Source organism: Chiloscyllium plagiosum, unplaced genomic scaffold (assembly GCF_037043375.1).
Source record: "Chiloscyllium plagiosum isolate Xiang-an unplaced genomic scaffold, Cpla_swu_hap1 HiC_scaffold_25, whole genome shotgun sequence".
In the NCBI taxonomy this organism is placed as follows: domain Eukaryota; kingdom Metazoa; phylum Chordata; class Chondrichthyes; order Orectolobiformes; family Hemiscylliidae; genus Chiloscyllium; species Chiloscyllium plagiosum.
Window position 1 is genome coordinate 63,080,528 of NW_028270163.1, and position 20,339 is coordinate 63,100,866.

General features: G+C 55.4%; 1 protein-coding gene across 5 annotated transcripts in view; it reads right to left on the minus strand.

The window, feature by feature from the left end:
• ube2o (ubiquitin-conjugating enzyme E2O) overlaps positions 1–20,339 on the minus strand; it is a 174,447-nt gene that overhangs the window by 55,510 nt on the left and 98,598 nt on the right. For all 5 annotated transcript variants that reach the window (XM_043715202.2, XM_043715201.2, XM_043715200.2 and 2 more), the window contains one exon: positions 2,905–3,017. In XM_043715202.2, the coding sequence (XP_043571137.1) occupies positions 2,905–3,017 (113 nt within the window). The remainder of the gene's footprint in view (positions 1–2,904; positions 3,018–20,339) is intronic.

Consider the following 20,339-nt stretch of genomic DNA (forward strand, 5'->3'; position numbering starts at 1 on the left):
AATATCTGCCAACTTCTGGTCTGGTTGACATGAGGTTGACTTTTAAACAGGAGAGGAGAGGTCACACTGCTTGGACCCTTTTATAGGCCTCCACAGAGTTCCAGAGAGGTGAAGGAGAGGATTGGCAAAATGATTCTGGGTAGGAGTGAAAGGAACAGAGTGGTCATTATGGGGGACTTCAACTTCCCCAACATTGACTGGAAATGCTATAAATCTAGTATGTCGAATGGATCAGTTTCTGTCCAATGTGTGCAGGAGAATTTCCTGACACAATACATCAAAGGGATGACAGAGGGGAGGCCACCCTGGATCTGGTGCTGGGTAATGAACCAGGCCAGGTGTTTGACTTAGTTGTAGGTGAGCACTTTGGAGAGAGTGACCATAATTCAGTTACGTTCAGTTTAGCGATGGAAAGAGATAGGTACATGCTGCAGGGGAAGAGTTATTGATGGGGCAAGGGCAATGGCAATTATAATGTGATTAGGCAAGATTTAGGATGCATAGAATGGGGTAGCAAAATGCAGGCAATGGAAATGTGGAGCTGGTTTAAAGGAACAGATAGTGTGTGTCCTTGATGGGTGTGTCCCTGTCAGGCAGGGAGGAAGTGATAAGGGCTCCTGAAGAAGAGCTCATGCCCGAAACATCGATTCTCCTGTTCCTTGGATGCTGCCTGACCTGCTGCGCTTTTCCAGCAACACATTTTCAACCCAGGAAGTGATAAGGTAAGGGAACCGTGGTTTACTACAGAAATTGCATCTCTTGTTAAGCGGAAGGAGGCGACTTATGTCTTGATGAGGCACGATGGTTCAGATGAGGCGATGGAGAGTTACGGATCAGCTAGGAAGGATTTAAAGAGAGGTGTTAAGAAGAGCAAAGAGAGGACATGCACAGTCTTTAGCAGATAGAATAAAGGAGAACCCTAAAGCTTTCTATAGCTATATGAGGAATAAAAGGATGATTAGGGTGGGAATAGGGCCAAAGACAGAAGTGGGAAATTGAGTATGGACCCTGTGGAGATCGGAGAGGTGGTAAACGAACATTTCTCATCAGTTTTCACTCAGGAAAAGGAGAATATTATAGAGGAGAAGAATGAGATACGAGGTATTAGACTAGAAAGGATCGAGGTTAGTTACAAAGAGGTGTTATCAATTCTAGAAGGAGTGAAAGTAGACAATTCCCCTGGCCGGATGAGATTTATCAGAGGATTCTCTGGGAAGCTAAGGAGGAGATGGCAGAGCCTTTGGCTTTGATGTTTGAGTCGTCATTGTCTGCAGGTTTAGTACCAGAGGACTGGAGGATTGCAAATGTTGTGCCCTTATTCAAGAAGGGCAGTAGAGATGACCCAGGTAATTATAGACCAGCGAGCCTTACTTCTGTTGTAGAAAAGGATTATAAGCAATAGGATTTTAAATTATCTCGCAAGCAACAATTTGATTTCAGATAGTCAACATAATTTCGTCAAGGGCAGGTCGTGTCTCACAAACCTCAGAGTTTTTTGAGAAGTTGACCAAGCATGTAGATGAGGGTGGGGCAGTTGATGTGGTATACATGGACTTCAGTAAAGCCTTTGATAAGGTTCTACGTGGTAGGCTGTTTGAGAAAATGCAAGGGGCATGGAATTGAGGGTGAGTTAGCAGTTTGGATTAGAAACTGGCTTTCTGAAAGAAGGCAGTGAGTGGTGGTTGATAGAAAATATTCAGTCTGGAGTCCGGTTACTAGTGGTGTGCCACAGGATCTGTTTTTGGACCACTGCTGTTTGTAGTTTTTACAAATTACTTAGATGCAGGCATAGGTAGGTGGATTAGTAAATTTCCACACTAAAGTCGGTAGAGTAGCGGACAGTGTGGAAGAATGTTACAGGTTGCAGGGAGACTTGGAAAACTGCAGAATTGGGCTGAGAGGTGGCAAATGGAGTTCAATGCAGCTAAATGTGAGGTGATGCACTTTGGGAAGAACAACAGGAAGGCAGAGTACTGGGTCAATAGAAAGATTCTCGGTAGTGTGGATGTGCAGAGGGATCTTGGAGTCCATGTACATAGATTCCAGAAAGTTGCCACCCAGGTTGATAGTGCTGTTTAGAAGGCATACGGTGTGTTAGGTTTCATTGGTAGAGGGATTGAGTTCCAGAGCCGCAAAGTCATGCTGTAACTATACAAAATGCTAGTGTGGCTGTACCTGGAATATTGTGTATAGTTCTGGTCGCCATATTACAGGAAGGATGTGGAAGCATTGGAACAGGTGCAGAGGAGATTTACCAGGATGTTGCTTGGTCTGGAGGGACAGTCTTATCAGGAAAGTCTGAGAGACTTGGGTCTGTTCTCATTGGCAAGGCGGCGAGTCAGAGGGGATTTGATAGAAACATACAAGAAACATACAAGAAACATACAAGATGATGAGAGGATTAGATAGGGTAGACAGTGGTACAGTCTGTTGACCACATTGGAATGAGCTGCCAGAGGAAGGTGGAGGCTGGTACAAGTGCAACATTTAAGAGGCATTTGGATGTATATGAATAGTGGGTTTGGAGGGATATGGGCCGGGTGCTGGCAGGTGGGACTAGATTGGGTTGGGATATCTGGTCGGCATGGATGGGTTGGACTGAAGGGTCTGTTTCCATCCTGTACGCCTCTATGACTATGTAGCGGACTGAGCTTAGATTAGTTCACAAGTCAGCGCAACATTGAGGGCTGAAGAGCCTGTACTGCACTGTATTGTTCTATGTTCTATGTTCTAACTGCCCACATAAAGAAAGCTAGTTGAATTCAAGGGGAATTAGAGATAGCTAACAAGTGCTTGCAACCAACACCCAAGTGCTTGCAAAGAAAAAAAAATGAAATTTTAAATAGCCAAGAACCAACGAGAAAATGAACAGTTTTCATATGAATTACTTCACAAGTTCCTCACCTCTATCTCCGTGCCATTTGCCTTTGGTTTGAACCATTTCACTGAGCATGTCCGTCCAATGTGGTCAACAGACTGCACAACTCCATACACGCCAACATCCTGAGGTCCTTGAGCTTATGGGGAACAGTGAATTCATGCAAAGCAGGGAAAAAAAAATCACAAAGCAGAAAGTGAGAACTTATTTCTAGTCAGAATTAAGTAAAATTCAAATTGCAAAACAAACGTTCTGCTTGATCAGAAATACTTCTGCACTTTTTCCCACTGGAAATTATTTAAGTACCCTCAGCTTTCAAATGGCAGAATGCAGCATCTGGAAAGGCAAGTGGCATAAATCATAAGGTGACATAGTCTTCAACAATTTAATCGAGTATACAAACCATACATAGTAACATAGAAAAGAAGAGCAAGAGTAGACCTTTTGTCTCAGAGTCCACTCTGTAGTTCACTATGATCGTGGCTGATCGATCTCAATGCCATACTCTCACACTTCCCCTAGACTGCCAATACATTCAGTGATTTAACCTCTACCACCTTAGATGATTGTGAAGTCGACAGGTTTGCCACCATCTGAGTGAAGTTGTTTCACATTTCATTCCTAAATGGTCTGCCCTGTAATCACCATCCTTTGTTCTTTATCCACTTGCAGGGGAAGCATAATCTGTGCATCCAAACTTCTCTCACTCTGGGAGAAATTATATGTTTCATTGAGATCCCTGGTCATTCTTCAAAACATGAAGAGCCAAGTGACTCAATATCTCATATGCCAAAACTACAAACTCAGGAAATCAGTCACTGCACTCCCTTTATGAACAGTGTTTATCTTTTGTTTGATAACTGCATGCAATACACCAGTATGGTCTCACAAAGGTGCGATTCAGATGCAGCAAGGTATCATTGCTCTTATACTTAAAATTCTCTTGCAAGACAGGTCAATGTAGAATTTGACATTTCTTAAACATCATCTCATGGGATGGGGACATCACTGGCTGGCCAGCATTTATTGCCTATCCCTAATTGCCCTTGAGAATGTGGTGATGAACTGGTTTTTGAATCACTGCAGTCCACCTGCTGTAGATAGACCTCAATGTTGTGAGGGAGGGAATTCCAGGATTTTGACCCAATAACAGTGAAGGATAGGCAATATGTTTCCCAGTCAGGATGGTGGGTGGCTCAGAAGGGATCATAGAACATAGAACAATACAGCGCAGAACAGGCCATTCGGCCCTCAATGTTGCGCTGACACGTGAACTATTCTCTGCTCATTCCCCTACACTATCCCAAAGTCATCCACGCGCTTATCTAAGGATTGTTTAAATGTCCCTTATGTGGCTGAGTTGACTACATTAGCAGGTAGGGCATTCCACGCCCTTATCACTCTGTATAAAGAACCTGTCTCTGACATCTGTCTTAAATCTAATCACCCCTCAATTTGTAGTTATGCCCCCTTGTACACGCTGACATCATCCTAGGAAAAAGACTTTCATTGTCGACTCCATCTAATCATCTTGTATGTCTCTATCAAATCCCCTTTCAGCCTTCTTCTTGCCAATGAGAACAGACCCAAGTCTCTCAGACTTTCCTCAAGACCTTCCCTCCAGACCAGGCAACATCCTGGTAAATCTCCTCTGCACCTTTTCCAATGCTTCACATTCTTCTCGAAAAACGGGGACCAGAACTGTACACAATATTCCAAGTGTGGCCGCACCAGCGTTTTGTATAGTTACAGCATGATATTGCGGCTCCGGAACTCATTCCTCTACCAATAAAACCTAACACACTGTATGCCTTCTTAACAGAACTATCAACCTGGGTGGCAACTTTTAGGGATCTATGTGCATGGACTCCAAGATCCCTCTGCACATCCACATTACCGAGAATCTTTCCATTGACCCGGTACTCTGCCTTCCTGTTATTCTTCCCAAAGTGCATCACCTCACATCTAGCTGCATTGAACTCCATTTGCCACCTCTCAGCCCAATTCTGCAGTTTATCCAAGTCCCCCTGCAACCTGTAACATTCTTCCAAACTGTCCATTACTCTACCGATTTTAGTGTCGTCTGCAAATTTACTAATCCATCCACCTGCGCCCGTGTCTAAGTCATTTTTGAAAATGACAAACAGCAGTGCTCCCAAAACAGATCCTTGTGGCACTAGTAACCAGACTCCAGGCTGAATATTTTCCATCAACCACCACTAGCTACCTTCTTTCAGAAAGCCAGTTTCTAATCCAAACTGCTAAATCACCCTCAATCCCGTACCTCTGCATTTTCTCCAACAGCCGACCAAGTGGAACGTTATCAAACGCTTTACAGAAGCCATGTACACCATGTCAACTACTGTACCCTCATCTACATACTTGGTCACCTTCTCAAAAAACTGAGGTTTGTGAGACACGACCTGCCCTTGACGAAACCATGTTGACTATCTGAAATCAAATTGTTGCTTGCTAGATGATTATAAATCTTACCTCTTATAGTCCTTTCCAAAACATTTCCTACAACAGAAGTAAGGCTCATTGGTCTATAATTACCTGGGTCATCTCTACTGCCCTTCTTGAACAAAGGCACAGCATTTGCAATCTTCCAGTCCTCTGGTACCAAACCTGCAGACAATGACGACTCAAATATCAAAGCCAAAGGCTCCGCTATCTCCTCCCTAGCTTCCCAGAGAATCCTCGGATAAATCCCATCCGGCCCAGGGGAATTGTCTACTTTCACTCCTTCTAGAATTGATAACTTCTGTTCGTAACTAACCTCAATCCTTTCTAGTCTAATATCTCGTACCTCATTCTTCTCCTCTACAATATTCTCCTTTTCCTGAGTGAAAACCAATGAGAAATATTTATTTCGCACCACTCCAATATCCACAGGGTTCACACTCAACTTCCCACTTCTGTCTTTGACTGGCCCTATTCCTACCCTAATCATCCTTTTATTCCTCACATATCTACAGAAAGCTTTAGGGTTCTCCTTTATTCTATCTGCTAAAGACTGCTTGTGTCTTCTCTTTGCTCTTCTTAACTCTCTCTTTAAATCCTTCCTAGCTGATCTGTAACTCTCCATCGCCTCATCTGAACCATCGTGTCTCATCAGCATAAGCCTTCTTCTTCTTCATAACAAGAGATTCAATTTCTGTAGTAAACCACGGCTCCCTTACCTTATCACTTCCTCCCTGCCTGACAGGGACACACCCATCAAGGACACACACTATCTGTTCCTTTAAACCAGCTCCACATTTCCATTGTCCTCATCCCCTGCATTTTGCTACCCCATTCTATGCATCCTAAATCTTGCCTAATCGCATTATAATTGCCCTTGCCCCATCAATAACTCTTGACCTGCAGCATGTACCTATCTCTTTCCATCGCTAAACTAAACGCAACTGAATTATGGTCACTCTCTCCAAAGTGCTCACCTACAACTAAATCAAACACCTGGCCTGGTTCATTACTAAGCACCAGATCCAGTGTGGCCTCCCCTCTTATCAGCTCTTTAACATATCCTCCTGTACACAATGGACAAAAAAAACTGATCCATCCGACATACTAGGGTTATAGCATTTCCAGTCAATGTTGGGGAAGGTCAAGTCCCCCATAATGACCACCCTGTTCCTTTCACTCCTATCCAGAATAATTTTGCTAATCCTCTCTTCCACCTCCTTGGAACTCTGCGGAGGCCTATAAAAAACCCCAAGCAGTGTGACCTCTCCTCTCCTGTTTCTAACCTCAGCCCACACTACCTCAGTAGAAGAGTCCTCATCAAAAGTTCTCTCAGCCACCGTCATACTATCCTTGACTAACAAGGCCACGCCTCACCCTCTTGCAGGTGGTGGGGCTCCCATGTACTTGCTGCCATTTATCTTAGAGACGAAAATGGCCGTGGGTTGGAAGGTGCTGTTTAATGATCTTTGGTAAATTTCTGCAGTGTATCTTTTTGATAATGCACATTGCTGCTACTGAGCATTGTTGGTGGAGAGAGTGAATGTTTGTAGACAGTGTCAAATCAAATGGACTGCTTTTTCCTGGATGGTATCAAGTTTGAGTGCTGTTGGAGCTGCAGCCATCCAGCCAAGAGAGGGGTATTCCAGAACACTCCTGACTTCTGCATGGTAGATGATGGACAGGCTTTGGGGAGTCAGGTGGTGAGCTACTCGCCACGGTATTCCTAGCAGCTGACATGCTCTTGTAGCCATTGTGTTTATGTGGTGAGTCCAGTGAGTGTCTGGATTACAGTATCTCCCAGAAGGTGGGGGATCCAGTGATGGTAACATCATTGAACGTCAGGGGACAGTAGTTAGATTGTCACTTATTGGTGATGGTCATAGCCTGGCACTTGTATGGTGTGAATGTTAATTGCCACTTGTCAGCTAAGCCTGGATATTTCCCCATCTTGCTGCAGTATCTGAGGTCCTGCGAACGTGCTCAACGTTGTACAATCATTCTGACCTTATGACAGAGAAAAGATCATTAATGAAACAGCTGAAGATGGTTGGCCTGGGACACTATCCTGAGGAATCCTGCAGAGATGTCCTGGAGCGGAGATGACTGATCTCCAACAACCCCAGCCACCTTCTTTATACCTAGAACATAGAACATAGAACAATACAGCACAGAACAGGCCCTTCGGCCCACGATGTTGTGCCGAACTTCTAACCTAGATTAAGTACCCATCCATGTACCTATCCAAATGCCGCTTAAAGGTCGCCAATGATTCCGACTCTACCACACCCACAGGCAGCGCATTCCATGCCCCCACCACTCTCTGGGTAAAGAACCCACCCCTGACATCTCCCCTATACCTTCCACCCTTCACCTTAAATTTATGTCCCCTTGTAACACTCTGTTGTACCCGGGGAAAAAGTTTCTGACTGTCTACTCTATCTATTCCTCTGATCATCTTATAAACCTCTATCAAGTCACCCCTCATCCTTCGCCGTTCCAACGAGAAAAGGCCGAGAACTCTCAACCTATCCTCGTACGACTTCCTCTCCATTCCAGGCAACATCCTGGTAAATCTTCTCTGCACCCTCTCCAAAGCTTCCACATCTTTCCTAAAGTGAGGCGACCAGAACTGCACACAGTACTCCAACTGTGGCCTAACCAAAGTCCTGTACAGCTGCAACATCACTTCACGACTCTTGAATTCAATCCCTCTGCTAATGAACGATAATACTCCATAGGCCTTCTTACAAACTCTATCCACCTGAGTGGCACCTTCAAAGATCTATGTACATAGACCCCAAGATCCCTCTGTTCCTCCACCTGACTAAGAACCCTACCATTAACCCTGTATTCCGCATTCTTATTTGTTCTTCCAAAATGGACAACCTCACACTTGGCAGGGTTGAACTCCATCTGCCACTCCTCAGCCCAGCTCTGCATCATATCTAAGTCCCTCTGCAGCCGCCAACAGCCCTCCTCACTGTCCACAACTCCACCTATCTTCGTATCATCTGCAAATTTACTGACCCACCCTTCGACTCCCTCATCTAAGTCATTAATAAAAATTACAAACAGCAGAGGACCCAGAACTGATCCCTGCGGAACTCCACTTGTAACTGGGCTCCAGGCTGAATATTTACCATCTACCACCACTCTCTGCCTTCGACCGGTTAGCCAGTTTTCTATCCAATTGGCCAAATTTCCCTCTATCCCATGCCTCCTGACTTTCCGCATAAGCCTACCATGGGGAACCTTATCAAATGCCTTACTAAAATCCATGTACACTACATCCACTGCTCTTCCCTCATCCACATGCTTGGTCACCTCCTCGAAGAATTCAATAAGACTTGTAAGGCAAGACCTACCCTTCACAAATCCGTGCTGGCTGTCCCTAATCAAGCAGTGTCTTTCCAGATACTCATAAATCCTATCCCTCAGTACCCTTTCCATTACTTTGCCTACCACAGAAGTAAGACTAACAGGCCTGTAATTCCCGGGGTTATCCCTATTCCCTTTTTTGAACAGGGGCACAACATTCGCTACTCTCCAGTCCCCTGGTACCACCCCCGTTGCCAGTGAAGACGAGAAGATCATTGCCAACGGTACTGCAATTTCCTCTCTTGCTTCCCACATAATCCTAGGATATATCCCGTCAGGCCCGGGGGACTTGTCTATCCTCAAGTTGTTCAAAATGTCCAACACATCTTCCTTCCTAACAGGTATCTCTTCTAGCTTACCAGTCCATTTCACACTCTCCTCTTCTACAATACGGTCCCTCTCGTTCGTAAATACTGAAGAGAAGTACTTGTTCAAGACCTCTCCTATCTCTTCCGACTCAATACACAGTCTCCCACTACTGTCCTTGATCGGACCTACCCTCGTTCTCGTCATTCTCAGGTTTCTCACATACGCATAAAATGCCTTGGGGTTATCCTTGATCCTATCCGCCAACGATTTTTCATGCCCTCTCTTAGCTCTCCTAATCCCTTTCTTCAGGTCCCTTCTGGCTATCCTGTATCCCTCCACTGCTCTGTCTGAATCCTGTTTCCTCAACCTTATGTAAGCCTCCTTCTTCCTCTTTACCAGACATTCAACCTCTCTCGTCAACCAAGGCTCCCTCACACGACCATTTCTTTCCTGCCTGATAGGTACATACATATCACGGACACGTCGTATCTGCTCTTTGAAAAAGTTCCACATTTCCACCACATCCTTCCCTGACAGCCTAAGCTCCCAACGTATGCTCCTCAAATCCTGCCTTACAGCATCGTAATTTCCCTTCCCCCAATTATAAAATCTACCTTGTTGTGCGCACCTATCTCTCTCCATAACCAAGGTGAAAGTCACAGAATTGTGGTCACCATCACCAAAATGTTCACCCACTAACAAGTCCACCACTTGTCCCGGTTCATTACCGAGTACCAAATCCAATATGGCCTCCCCTCTGGTTGGACAATCTACATACTGCGTTAGAAAAGCTTCCTGGACACACTGCACAAACACCGCCCCATCCAATCTACTTGATCTAAAGAGCTTCCAATCAATATTTGGGAAGTTGAAGTCGCCCATGACTACGACCCTGTGGCTTCTGCACCTTTCCAAAATCTGTTTCCCAATCTGTTTCTCCACATCTCTGCTGCTATTGGGGGGCCTCTGGAAGAACTAACCAAAAACAACAAATTCATTCCTGTTTGTCTGTTAGTCAATGCTAGTATATTGCAAACAATACCAAGCACTTTAATCTTGCACATTAACCTTGGTATTAAGGGCGGCACGGTGGCTCAATGGTTAGCACTGCTGCCTCACAGCACCAGGGTCCCAGGGAGATAGTGAGGAAAGATTTCAATGTGAGACTGGTACTGTTGAGAACAAAGGCGAGTCAAACAAACAGTCAGGGACAAAGCAGAGAACAAGGTAGGACTGATAAATTAAAGTGCATTTATTTCAATGCAAGAGGCCTAACAGGGAAGGCAGATGAACTCAGGGCACAGTTAGGAACATGGGACTGGGATATCATAGCAATTACAGAAACGTGGCTCAGGAATGGACAGGGCTGGCAGCTTAGTGTTCCAGAATACAAATGCTACAGGAAGGACAGAAAGGGAGGCAAGAGAGGAGGGGTAGTGGTGTTTTTGATAAGGGATAGCATTACACATTGACCTGGACCCAATATACCGACCACTGCAATGGACAGCTGGAACTGACAACCGGAAGCGGCAGATTCAAACCACTACAAATGCCGGAGGAAAGATCACAGAAGCGCTTCACAGGAGGGTCCCAAGCACCGAGGATGTCACCTAGACAGGGGACGAAACGTCTGCAACACAAATTCCCAGCTCGGCGAACAGAACCACAACGAGCACTCGAGCTACAAATCTTCTCACAAACTTTGGATAGCATTACAGCTGTGCCGAGGGAAAACATTCCCAGAAATATATCCAGGGAAATTATTTGGGTGGAACTGAGAAATGAGAAAGGGATGATCACCTTATTGGGATTGTATTACAGACCCCCTAATAGTCAGAGGAAAATTGAGAAACAAATTTGTAAGGAGGTCTCAGTTATCTGTAAAAATAGGGTGGTTATACAGATTTACAGATTACATTACAGTGTGGAAACAGGCCCTTCGGCCCAACAAGTCCACACCGACCCGCTGAAGCGCAACCCACCCATACCCCTACATTTACCCCTTACCTAACACTACGGGCAATTTAGCATGACCTGCACATCTTTGCACTATGGGAGGAAACCGGAGCACCCGGAGGAAACCCACGCAGACACGGGGAGAACGTGCAAACTCCACACAGTCAGTCGCCTGAGGCGGGAATTGAACCCGGGTCTCTGGCACTGTGAGGCAGCAGTGCTAACCACTGTGCCACCGTGCCGCTCACAACAGGGGATTTCAACTTACCAAACATAGACTGGGACTGCCACATTGTTAAGGGGTTAAATGGACAGGAATTTGTTAAGCATGCACAAGAAAATTTTCTGATTCAGTATGTGGATGTACCTCGTAGAGAAGGTGCAAAACTTGCCCTGCCTTATTTTCCAAATGTGGGTTAAGTGACTGAAGCGTCAGTGGGGGAGCAATTTGGGGCCAGCGACCATAATTCTAATTTTAAAGTAGTGATGGAAATGCATAGACCAGATCTAAAAGTTGAAGTTCTAAATTGGAGAAAAGCCAATTTTGAAGGTATTAGGTAAGAATTTTCAAAAGCTGACTGGGGGCAGATGTTCACAGATAAAGGGACGGCTGGAAAAGATAACGAGAATTCAGAGACAGTATATTCCCTGTTAGGGTGAAAGTAAAGATGGTAGGTATAGGGAATGCTGGATGACTAAAGAAATTGAGGGTTTGGTTAAGAAAAAAAAAGGAAACATATGTCAGGTATGGACAGGATAGATCGAGTGAATCCTTAAAAGAGTGGTTAGCACTGCTGCCTCACAGCGCCAGAGATCCGGGTTCAATTCCTGCCTCAGGCAACTGTGTTGAGTTTGCACATTCTCCCAGTGTCTGCGTGGATTTCCTCCAGGTGCTCCGGTTTCCTCCCACAGTCCAAAAAAGTCTGTCTGTCTCTGTGTGTGTGTGTCTCGCCCTCGCCCTCTCCTTGCGCACTCTCCTTCCTTTTAAAACTGCTGCTGTTTTGACTTTTTTTTCCAAAGTTCCAAAACAATGCAACAGCATATAAACCTGGAATTCGAGGAAATCACTTCCAACACCTAAAATACCACAAAAAAAAAGAGCAGCTCTTACAACCAGAATTTTTTCCCTGCCTCCATCTTGGATTACCCAGAATCGTCTCTTCAAAAACTCAGTCAAGTTTATGAGACATGATTTCCCCCACACACAAGGTTGACTATCCCTAAACAGTCCTTGCCTTTCCAAATACATGTACATCCTGTCCCTCAGGATTCCCTCCAACAACTTGCCAACCACTGACATCAGGTTCACTGGTCTATAATTCCCTGGCTTGTCCTTACACCCTTCTTAAACAGTGGCACTATGTTAGCCAATCTCCAGTCTACAGGCACCTCACCTGTTTATCAATTATACAAATATCTAAGAAGCCCAGCAATGACTTCTCTAGCTTCCCACAGAGTTCTAGGGTACACTCGATCAGGTCCTGGGGATTTATCCACCTTTTTGCATTTCAAGACATCGAGCACATCCTCCTCTGTAATATGGACATTTTTCAAGATGTCGCCATCTATTTCCCTACAGTCTAAACCTCCCATGGCTTTTCCACAGTAAATACTGATGCAAAATACTCGTTTAGTATCTGCCCCATCTCTTGCGGCTCCACACACAGACCGCCTTGCAGGTCTTTGAGGGGCCCCGTTTCTCTCCCTAGTTACCCTTTTGTCCTTAATGTATTTGTAAAAACCTTTTGGATTCTACATAATTCTATTTACCAACACTATCTCACGTCCCCTTCATTCCCTCCTGATTTCCCTCTTAAGTATACTCCTTCTGCCTTTATAGATTAGATTAGGTCACTTAGTGTGGAAACAGGCCCTTCGGCCCAACAAGTCCACACCAACCTTCGGGCAGGCGTGAGCGTGAGTGAGTGCGCGGGGGGAGCCAGAGAAGGCAAGAGAGGGGCGGGGGAGAGCGCGAGGGGCGGGGGAGAGCGCGAGGGGCGGGGGAGAGCGCGAGGGGCGGGGGAGAGCGCGAGGGGCGGGGGAGAGCGCGAGGGGCGGGGGAGAGCGCGAGGGGCGGGGGAGAGCGCGAGGGGCGGGGGAGAGCGCGAGGGGCGGGGGAGAGCGCGAGGGGCGGGGGAGAGCGCGAGGGGCGGGGGAGAGCGCGAGGGGCGGGGGAGAGCGCGAGGGGCGGGGGAGAGCGCGAGGGGCGGGGGAGAGCGCGAGGGGCGGGGGAGAGCGCGAGGGGCGGGGGAGAGCGCGAGGGGCGGGGGAGAGCGCGAGGGGCGGGGGAGAGCGCGAGGGGCGGGGGAGAGCGCGAGGGGCGGGGGAGAGCGCGAGGGGCGGGGGAGAGCGCGAGGGGCGGGGGAGAGCGAGGGGCGGGGGAGAGCGAGGGGCGGGGGAGAGCGAGGGGCGGGGGAGAGCGAGGGGCGGGGGAGAGCGAGGGGCGGGGGAGAGCGAGGGGCGGGGGAGAGCGAGGGGCGGGGGAGAGCGAGGGGCGGGGGAGAGCGAGGGGCGGGGGAGAGCGAGCGAGGGGCGGGGGCGAGAGAGCGAGAGATGGAGGCGCGAGAGCGAGAGATGGAGGCGCGAGAGCGAGAGATGGAGGCGCGAGAGCGAGAGATGGAGGCGCGAGAGCGAGAGATGGAGGCGCGAGAGCGAGAGATGGAGGCGCGAGAGCGAGAGATGGAGGCGCGAGAGCGAGAGATGGAGGCGCGAGAGCGAGAGATGGAGGCGCGAGAGCGAGAGATGGAGGCGCGAGAGCGAGAGATGGAGGCGCGAGAGCGAGAGATGGAGGCGCGCGCGCGAGAGCGAGAGGCGCGCGCGCGAGAGCGAGAGGCGCGCGCGCGAGAGCGAGAGCGAGAGGCGCGCGCGCGAGAGCGAGAGGCGCGCGCGCGAGAGCGAGAGGCGCGCGCGCGAGAGCGAGAGGCGCGCGCGCGAGAGCGAGAGGCGCGCGAGAGCGAGAGGCGCGCGCGCGCGAGAGCGAGAGAGCGAGAGGCGCGCGCACGCGAGAGAGCGAGAGGCGCGCGCACGCGAGAGCGAGAGAGCGAGAGGCGCGCGCACGCGAGAGCGAGAGAGCGAGAGGCGCGCGCACGCGAGAGCGAGAGAGCGAGAGGCGCGCGCACGCGAGAGCGAGAGAGCGAGAGGCGCGCGCACGCGAGAGCGAGAGAGCGAGAGGCGCGCGCACGCGAGAGCGAGAGAGCGAGAGGCGCGCGCACGCGAGAGCGAGAGAGCGAGAGGCGCGCGCACGCGAGAGCGAGAGAGCGAGAGATGGAGGCGCGAGAGCGAGAGATGGAGGCGCGAGAGCGAGAGATGGAGGCGCGAGAGCGAGAGATGGAGGCGCGAGAGCGAGAGATGGAGGCGCGAGAGCGAGAGATGGAGGCGCGAGAGCGAGAGATGGAGGCGCGAGAGCGAGAGATGGAGGCGCGAGAGCGAGAGATGGAGGCGCGAGAGCGAGAGATGGAGGCGCGAGAGCGAGAGATGGAGGCGCGAGAGCGAGAGATGGAGGCGCGAGAGCGAGAGATGGAGGCGCGAGAGCGAGAGATGGAGGCGCGAGAGCGAGAGATGGAGGCGCGCGCGAGAGATGGAGGCGCGCGCGAGAGATGGAGGCGCGCGCGAGAGATGGAGGCGCGCGCGAGAGATGGAGGCGCGCGCGCGAGAGCGAGAGGCGCGCGCACGCGAGAGCGAGAGAGCGAGAGGCGCGCGCACGCGAGAGCGAGAGAGCGAGAGGCGCGCGCACGCGAGAGCGAGAGAGCGAGAGGCGCGCGCACGCGAGAGCGAGAGAGCGAGAGGCGCGCGCACGCGAGAGCGAGAGAGCGAGAGGCGCGCGCACGCGAGAGCGAGAGGCGCGCGCACGCGAGAGCGAGAGAGCGAGAGGCGCGCGCACGCGAGAGCGAGAGGCGCGCGCACGCGAGAGCGAGAGAGCGAGAGGCGCGCGCACGCGAGAGCGAGAGAGCGAGAGGCGCGCGCACGCGAGAGCGAGAGAGCGAGAGGCGCGCGCGCGAGAGGCGAGAGAGCGAGAGGCGCGAGAGCGAGAGAGCGAGAGGCGCGAGAGGCGCGAGAGCGAGAGAGCGAGGGACAGGCGCAGGCGCGCGCGCGAGAGACAGGCGCGGGCGCGAGAGACAGGCGCGGGAGCGAGAGACAGGCGCGGGAGCGAGAGACAGGCGCGGGAGCGAGAGACAGGCGCGGGAGCGAGAGACAGGCGCGGGAGCGAGAGACAGGCGCGGGAGCGAGAGACAGGCGCGGGAGCGAGAGACAGGCGCGCGGGCGCGAGAGACAGGCGCGCGGGCGCGAGAGACAGGCGCGCGGGAGCGAGAGACAGGCGCGCGGGAGCGAGAGACAGGCGCGCGGGAGCGAGAGACAGGCGCGGGGGAGCGAGAGACAGGCGCGGGAGCGCGAGACAGGCGCGGGCGCGCGAGACAGGCGCGGGAGCGAGAGACAGGCGCGGGAGCGAGAGACAGGCGCGCGGGAGCGAGAGACAGGCGCGCGGGAGCGAGAGACAGGCGCGCGGGAGCGAGAGACAGGCGCGCGGGAGCGAGAGACAGGCGCGCGGGAGCGAGAGACAGGCGCGCGGGAGCGAGAGACAGGCGCGCGGGAGCGAGAGACAGGCGCGCGGGAGCGAGAGACAGGCGCGCGGGAGCGAGAGACAGGCGCGCGGGAGCGAGAGACAGGCGCGGGCGCGGGAGCGAGAGACAGGCGCGGGCGCGGGAGCGAGAGACAGGCGCGGGCGCGGGAGCGAGAGACAGGCGCGGGCGCGGGAGCGAGAGACAGGCGCGGGCGCGGGAGCGAGAGACAGGCGCGGGCGCGGGAGCGAGAGACAGGCGCGGGCGCGGGAGCGAGAGACAGGCGCGGGCGCGGGAGCGAGAGACAGGCGCGGGCGCGGGAGCGAGAGACAGGCGCGGGCGCGGGAGCGAGAGACAGGCGCGCGCGCGGGCGCGCGAGACAGGCGCGCGGGCGCGCGAGACAGGCGCGGGCGCGCGAGACAGGCGCGGGCGCGCGAGACAGGCGCGGGCGCGCGAGACAGGCGCGGGCGCGCGAGACAGGCGCGGGCGCGCGAGACAGGCGCGCGAGCGAGAGACAGGCGCGCGGGAGCGAGAGACAGGCGCGCGGGAGCGAGAGACAGGCGCGCGGGAGCGAGAGACAGGCGCGCGGGAGCGAGAGACAGGCGCGCGGGAGCGAGAGACAGGCGCGCGGGAGCGAGAGACAGGCGCGCGGGAGCGAGAGACAGGCGCGCGGGAGCGAGAGACACGCGCGCGGGAGCGAGAGACAGGCGCGCGGGAGCGAGAGACAGGCGCGCGGGAGCGAGAGACAGGCGCGCGGGGAGCGAGAGACAGGCGCGGAGCGAGAGACAGGCGCGGGCGCGGGAGCGAGAGACAGGCGCGGGCGCGGGAGCGAGAGACAGGCGCGGGCGCGGGAGCGAGAGACAGGCGCGGGCGCGGGAGCGAGAGACAGGCGCGGGCGCGGGAGCGAGAGACAGGCCGCGCGCGCGGGAGCGAGAGACAGGCGCGCGCGCGGGAGCGAGAGACAGGCGCGCGCGCGGGAGCGAGAGACAGGCGCGCGCGCGGGAGCGAGAGACAGGCGCGCGCGCGCGGGAGCGAGAGACAGGCGCGCGCGCGCGGGAGCGAGAGAGAGAGAAGCGCGCGAGAGAGAGAGAGAGGCGCGCGCGAGCGAGAGCGCGAGAGAGAGAAGCGCGCGCGAGAGAGCGAGAGGCGCGCGCGAGAGCGAGAGAGAGAGAGAGAGAGAGGCGCGCGCGAGCGAGAGCGCGAGAGAGAGAAGCGCGCGCGAGGCGAGAGAGAGAGAGAGAGGCGCGCGCGAGAGAGCGAGAGAGAGAGTGGCGCGCGCGCAGAGCGAGAGAGAGCGAGAGGCGCGCGCGCGAGAGCGAGAGAGAGCGAGAGGCGCGCGCGCGAGAGCGAGAGAGAGCCGAGAGGCGCGCCGCGCGAGCGAGAGAGAGCGAGAGGCGCGCGCGCGAGACGAGAGGAGCGAGAGAGAGCAGAGAGAGCGAGAGAGAGCGAGAGAGAGCGGAGAGCGAGAGAGCGAGAGAGCGAGAGAGCGAGAGAGAGAGAGAGAGAGAGAGCGGGCGCGCGAGAGAGAGAGAGCGGGCGCGCGAGAGAGAGAGAGCGGGGCGCGCGAGAGAGAGAGAGCGGCGCGCGAGGAGAGAGAGCGGCGCGCAGAGCGAGAGGGCGGGCGCGCGCGAGAGAGAGAGCGCGGGCGCGCGCGAGAGAGAGAGCGCGGGCGCGCGCGAGAGAGAGAGCGCGGGCGCGCGCGAGAGAGAGAGCGCGGGGCGCGGCGCGAGAGAGAGAGAGAGCGGGGCGCGCGCGAGAGAGAGAGAGAGCGGGGCGCGCGCGAGAGAGAGAGAGAGCGGGCGCGCGCGAGAGAGAGAGAGAGCGGGCGCGCGCGAGAGAGAGAGAGCGGGCGCGTGAGAGAGAGCGGGCGCGAGAGAGAGAGAGCGGGCCGCGGCGAGAGAGAGAGAGCGGGCGCGCGCGAGAGAGAGAGCGCGGGCGCGCGCGAGAGAGAGAGCGCGGGCGCGCGCGAGAGAGAGAGCGCGGGCGCGGAGAGAGAGAGCGCGGGCGCGCGAGAGAGAGAGAGCGCGGGCGCGCGAGAGAGAGAGAGCGGCGCGCGGGCGGGCGGCGGAGAGAGAGCGGGCGCGCGCGCGAGAGAGAGAGCGGGCGCGCGCGCGAGAGAGAGAGCGGGCGCGCGCGCGAGAGAGAGAGCGGGCGCGCGCGAGAGAGAGAGCGGGCGCGCGCGAGAGAGAGAGGAGCGCGGCGCGAGAGAGAGAGAGCGGGCGCGCGCGAGAGAGAGAGAGCGGGCGCGCGCGAGAGAGAGAGAGGAGCGGGCGCGCGAGAGAGAGAGAGCGGGCGCGCGCGAGAGAGAGAGAGCGGGCGCGCGAGAGAGAGAGAGAGAGAGAGAGAGGGCGCGAGAGAGAGAGAGAGAGAGCGCGGGCGCGCGAGAGAGAGAGAGAGAGCGGGCGCGCGCGAGAGAGAGACGAGAGAGAGAGAGCGGGCGCGCGCGAGAGAGAGAGAGCGGGCGCGCGCGAGAGGAGAGAGAGCGGGCGCGCGCGAGAGAGAGAGAGCGGGCGCGCGCGAGAGAGAGAGAGCGGGCGCGCGCGAGAGAGAGAGAGCGGGCGCGCGCGAGAGAGAGAGAGCGGGCGCGCGCGAGAGAGAGAGAGCGGGCGCGCGCGAGAGAGAGAGAGCGGGGCGCGAGAGAGAGAGAGAGGGCGCGAGAGAGAGAGAGGGCGCGAGAGAGAGAGAGGGCGCGAGAGAGAGAGAGAGCGCGAGAGAGAGAGAGGCGGAGAGAGAGAGAGCGCGAGAGAGAGAGAGGGCGCGAGAGAGAGAGAGGGCGCGAGAGAGAGAGAGGCGCGAGAGAGAGAGAGGGCGCGAGAGAGAGAGAGGGCGCGAGAGAGAGAGAGGGCGCGAGAGAGAGAGAGGGCGCGAGAGAGAGAGAGGCGCGCGAGAGAGAGAGGGCGCGCAGAGGAAGAGAGAGAGCGGGCGCGCGAGAGAGAGAGAGCGGGCGCGCGCGAGAGAGAGAGAGCGGCGCGCGCGAGAGAGAGAGAGGAGGGGCGCGAGAGAGAGAGAGGGCGCGACGAGAGAGAGAGGGCGCGAGAGAGAGAGAGGGCGCGAGAGAGAGAGAGGGCGCGAGAGAGAGAGAGGGCGCGAGAGAGAGAGAGGGCGCGAGAGAGAGAGAGGGCGCGAGAGAGAGAGAGGGCGCGAGAGAGAGAGAGGGCGCGAGAGAGAGAAGAGGGCGCGAGAGAGAGAGAGGGCGCGAGAGAGAGAGAGGGCGCGAGAGAGAGAGAGGGCGCGAGAGAGAGAGAGGGCGCGAGAGAGAGAGAGGGCGGAGAGAGAGAGAGGGCGCGAGAGAGAGAGAGGGCGCGAGAGAGAGAGAGGGCGCGAGAGAGAGAGAGGGCGCGAGAGAGAGAGAGGGCGCGAGAGAGCGGGCGGGAGCGAGAGAGAGAGAGGGCGCGAGAGAGCGGGCGGGCGCGAGAGAGAGAGAGGCGCGAGAGAGCGGGCGGGCGCGAGAGAGAGAGAGGAGAGCGGGCGGCGCGAGAGAGAGGAGAGAGCGGGCGGGCGCGAGAGAGAGAGAGAGCGGGCGGGCGCGAGAGAGAGAGAGAGCGGGCGGGCGCGCGAGAGAGAGAGAGAGCGGGCGCGAGAGAGAGAGAGCGGGCGCGAGAGAGAGAGAGGGCGGCGAGAGAGAGAGAGGGCGCGAGAGAGAGAGAGGGCGCGAGAGAGAGAGAGGGCGCGAGAGAGAGAGAGGGCGCGAGAGAGAGAGAGGCGCGGAGAGAGAGGGGAGAGAGAGAGGGCGCGAGAGAGAGAGAGGGCGCGAGAGAGAGAGAGGGCGCGAGAGAGAGAGAGGGCGCGAGAGAGAGAGAGGGCGCGAGAGAGAGAGAGGGCGCGAGAGAGAGAGAGGGCGCGAGAGAGAGAGAGGGCGCGAGAGAGAGAGAGGGGCGCGAGAGAGAGAGAGGGCGCGAGAGAGAGAGAGAGGGCGCGAGAGAGAGAGAGGGCGCGAGAGAGAGAGAGGGCGCGAGAGAGAGAGAGGGCGCGAGAGAGAGAGAGGGCGCGAGAGAGCGGGCGGGCGCGAGAGAGAGAGAGAGAGCGGGCGGCGAGAGAGAGAGAGCGGGCGGGCGCGAGAGAGAGAGAGAGCGGGCGGGCGCGAGAGAGAGAGAGAGCGGGCGGGCGCGAGAGAGAGAGAGAGCGGGCGGGCGCGAGAGAGAGAGAGAGCGGGCGGGCGCGAGAGAGAGAGAGAGAGCGGGCGGGCGCGAGAGAGAGAGAGAGCGGGCGGGCGCGAGAGAGAGAGAGCGGGCGCGAGAGAGAGAGAGGGCGCAGAGAGAGAGAGAGGGCGCGAGAGAGAGAGAGGGGCGCAGAGAGAGAGAGGGCGCGAGAGAGAGAGAGGGCGCGAGAGAGAGAGAGGGCGCGAGAGAGAGAGAGGCGCAGAGAGCGCGAGAGAGAGAGAGGGCGCGAGAGAGAGAGAGGGCGCGAGAGAGAGAGAGGGCGCGAGAGAGAGAGGGCGGAGAGAGAGAGAGGGCGCGAGAGAGAGAGAGGGCGCGAGAGAGAGAGAGGGCGCGAGAGCGAGAGAGAGAGGGCGCGAGAGAGAGAGAGGGCGCGAGAGAGAGAGAGGGCGCGAGAGAGAGAGAGGGCGCGAGAGAGAGAGAGGGCGCGAGAGAGAGAGAGGGGCGAGCAGAGAGAGAGGGCGCGAGAGAGAGAGAGGGCGCGAGAGAGCGGGCGGCGCGCGAGAGAGAGAGAGAGACGGCGGGCGCGAAGAGAGAGAGAGAGCGGGGCGGGCGCGAGAGAGAGAGAGAGCGGGCGGGCGCGAGAGAGAGAGAGAGCGGGCGGGCGCGAGAGAGAGAGAGAGCGGGCGGGGCGCGAGA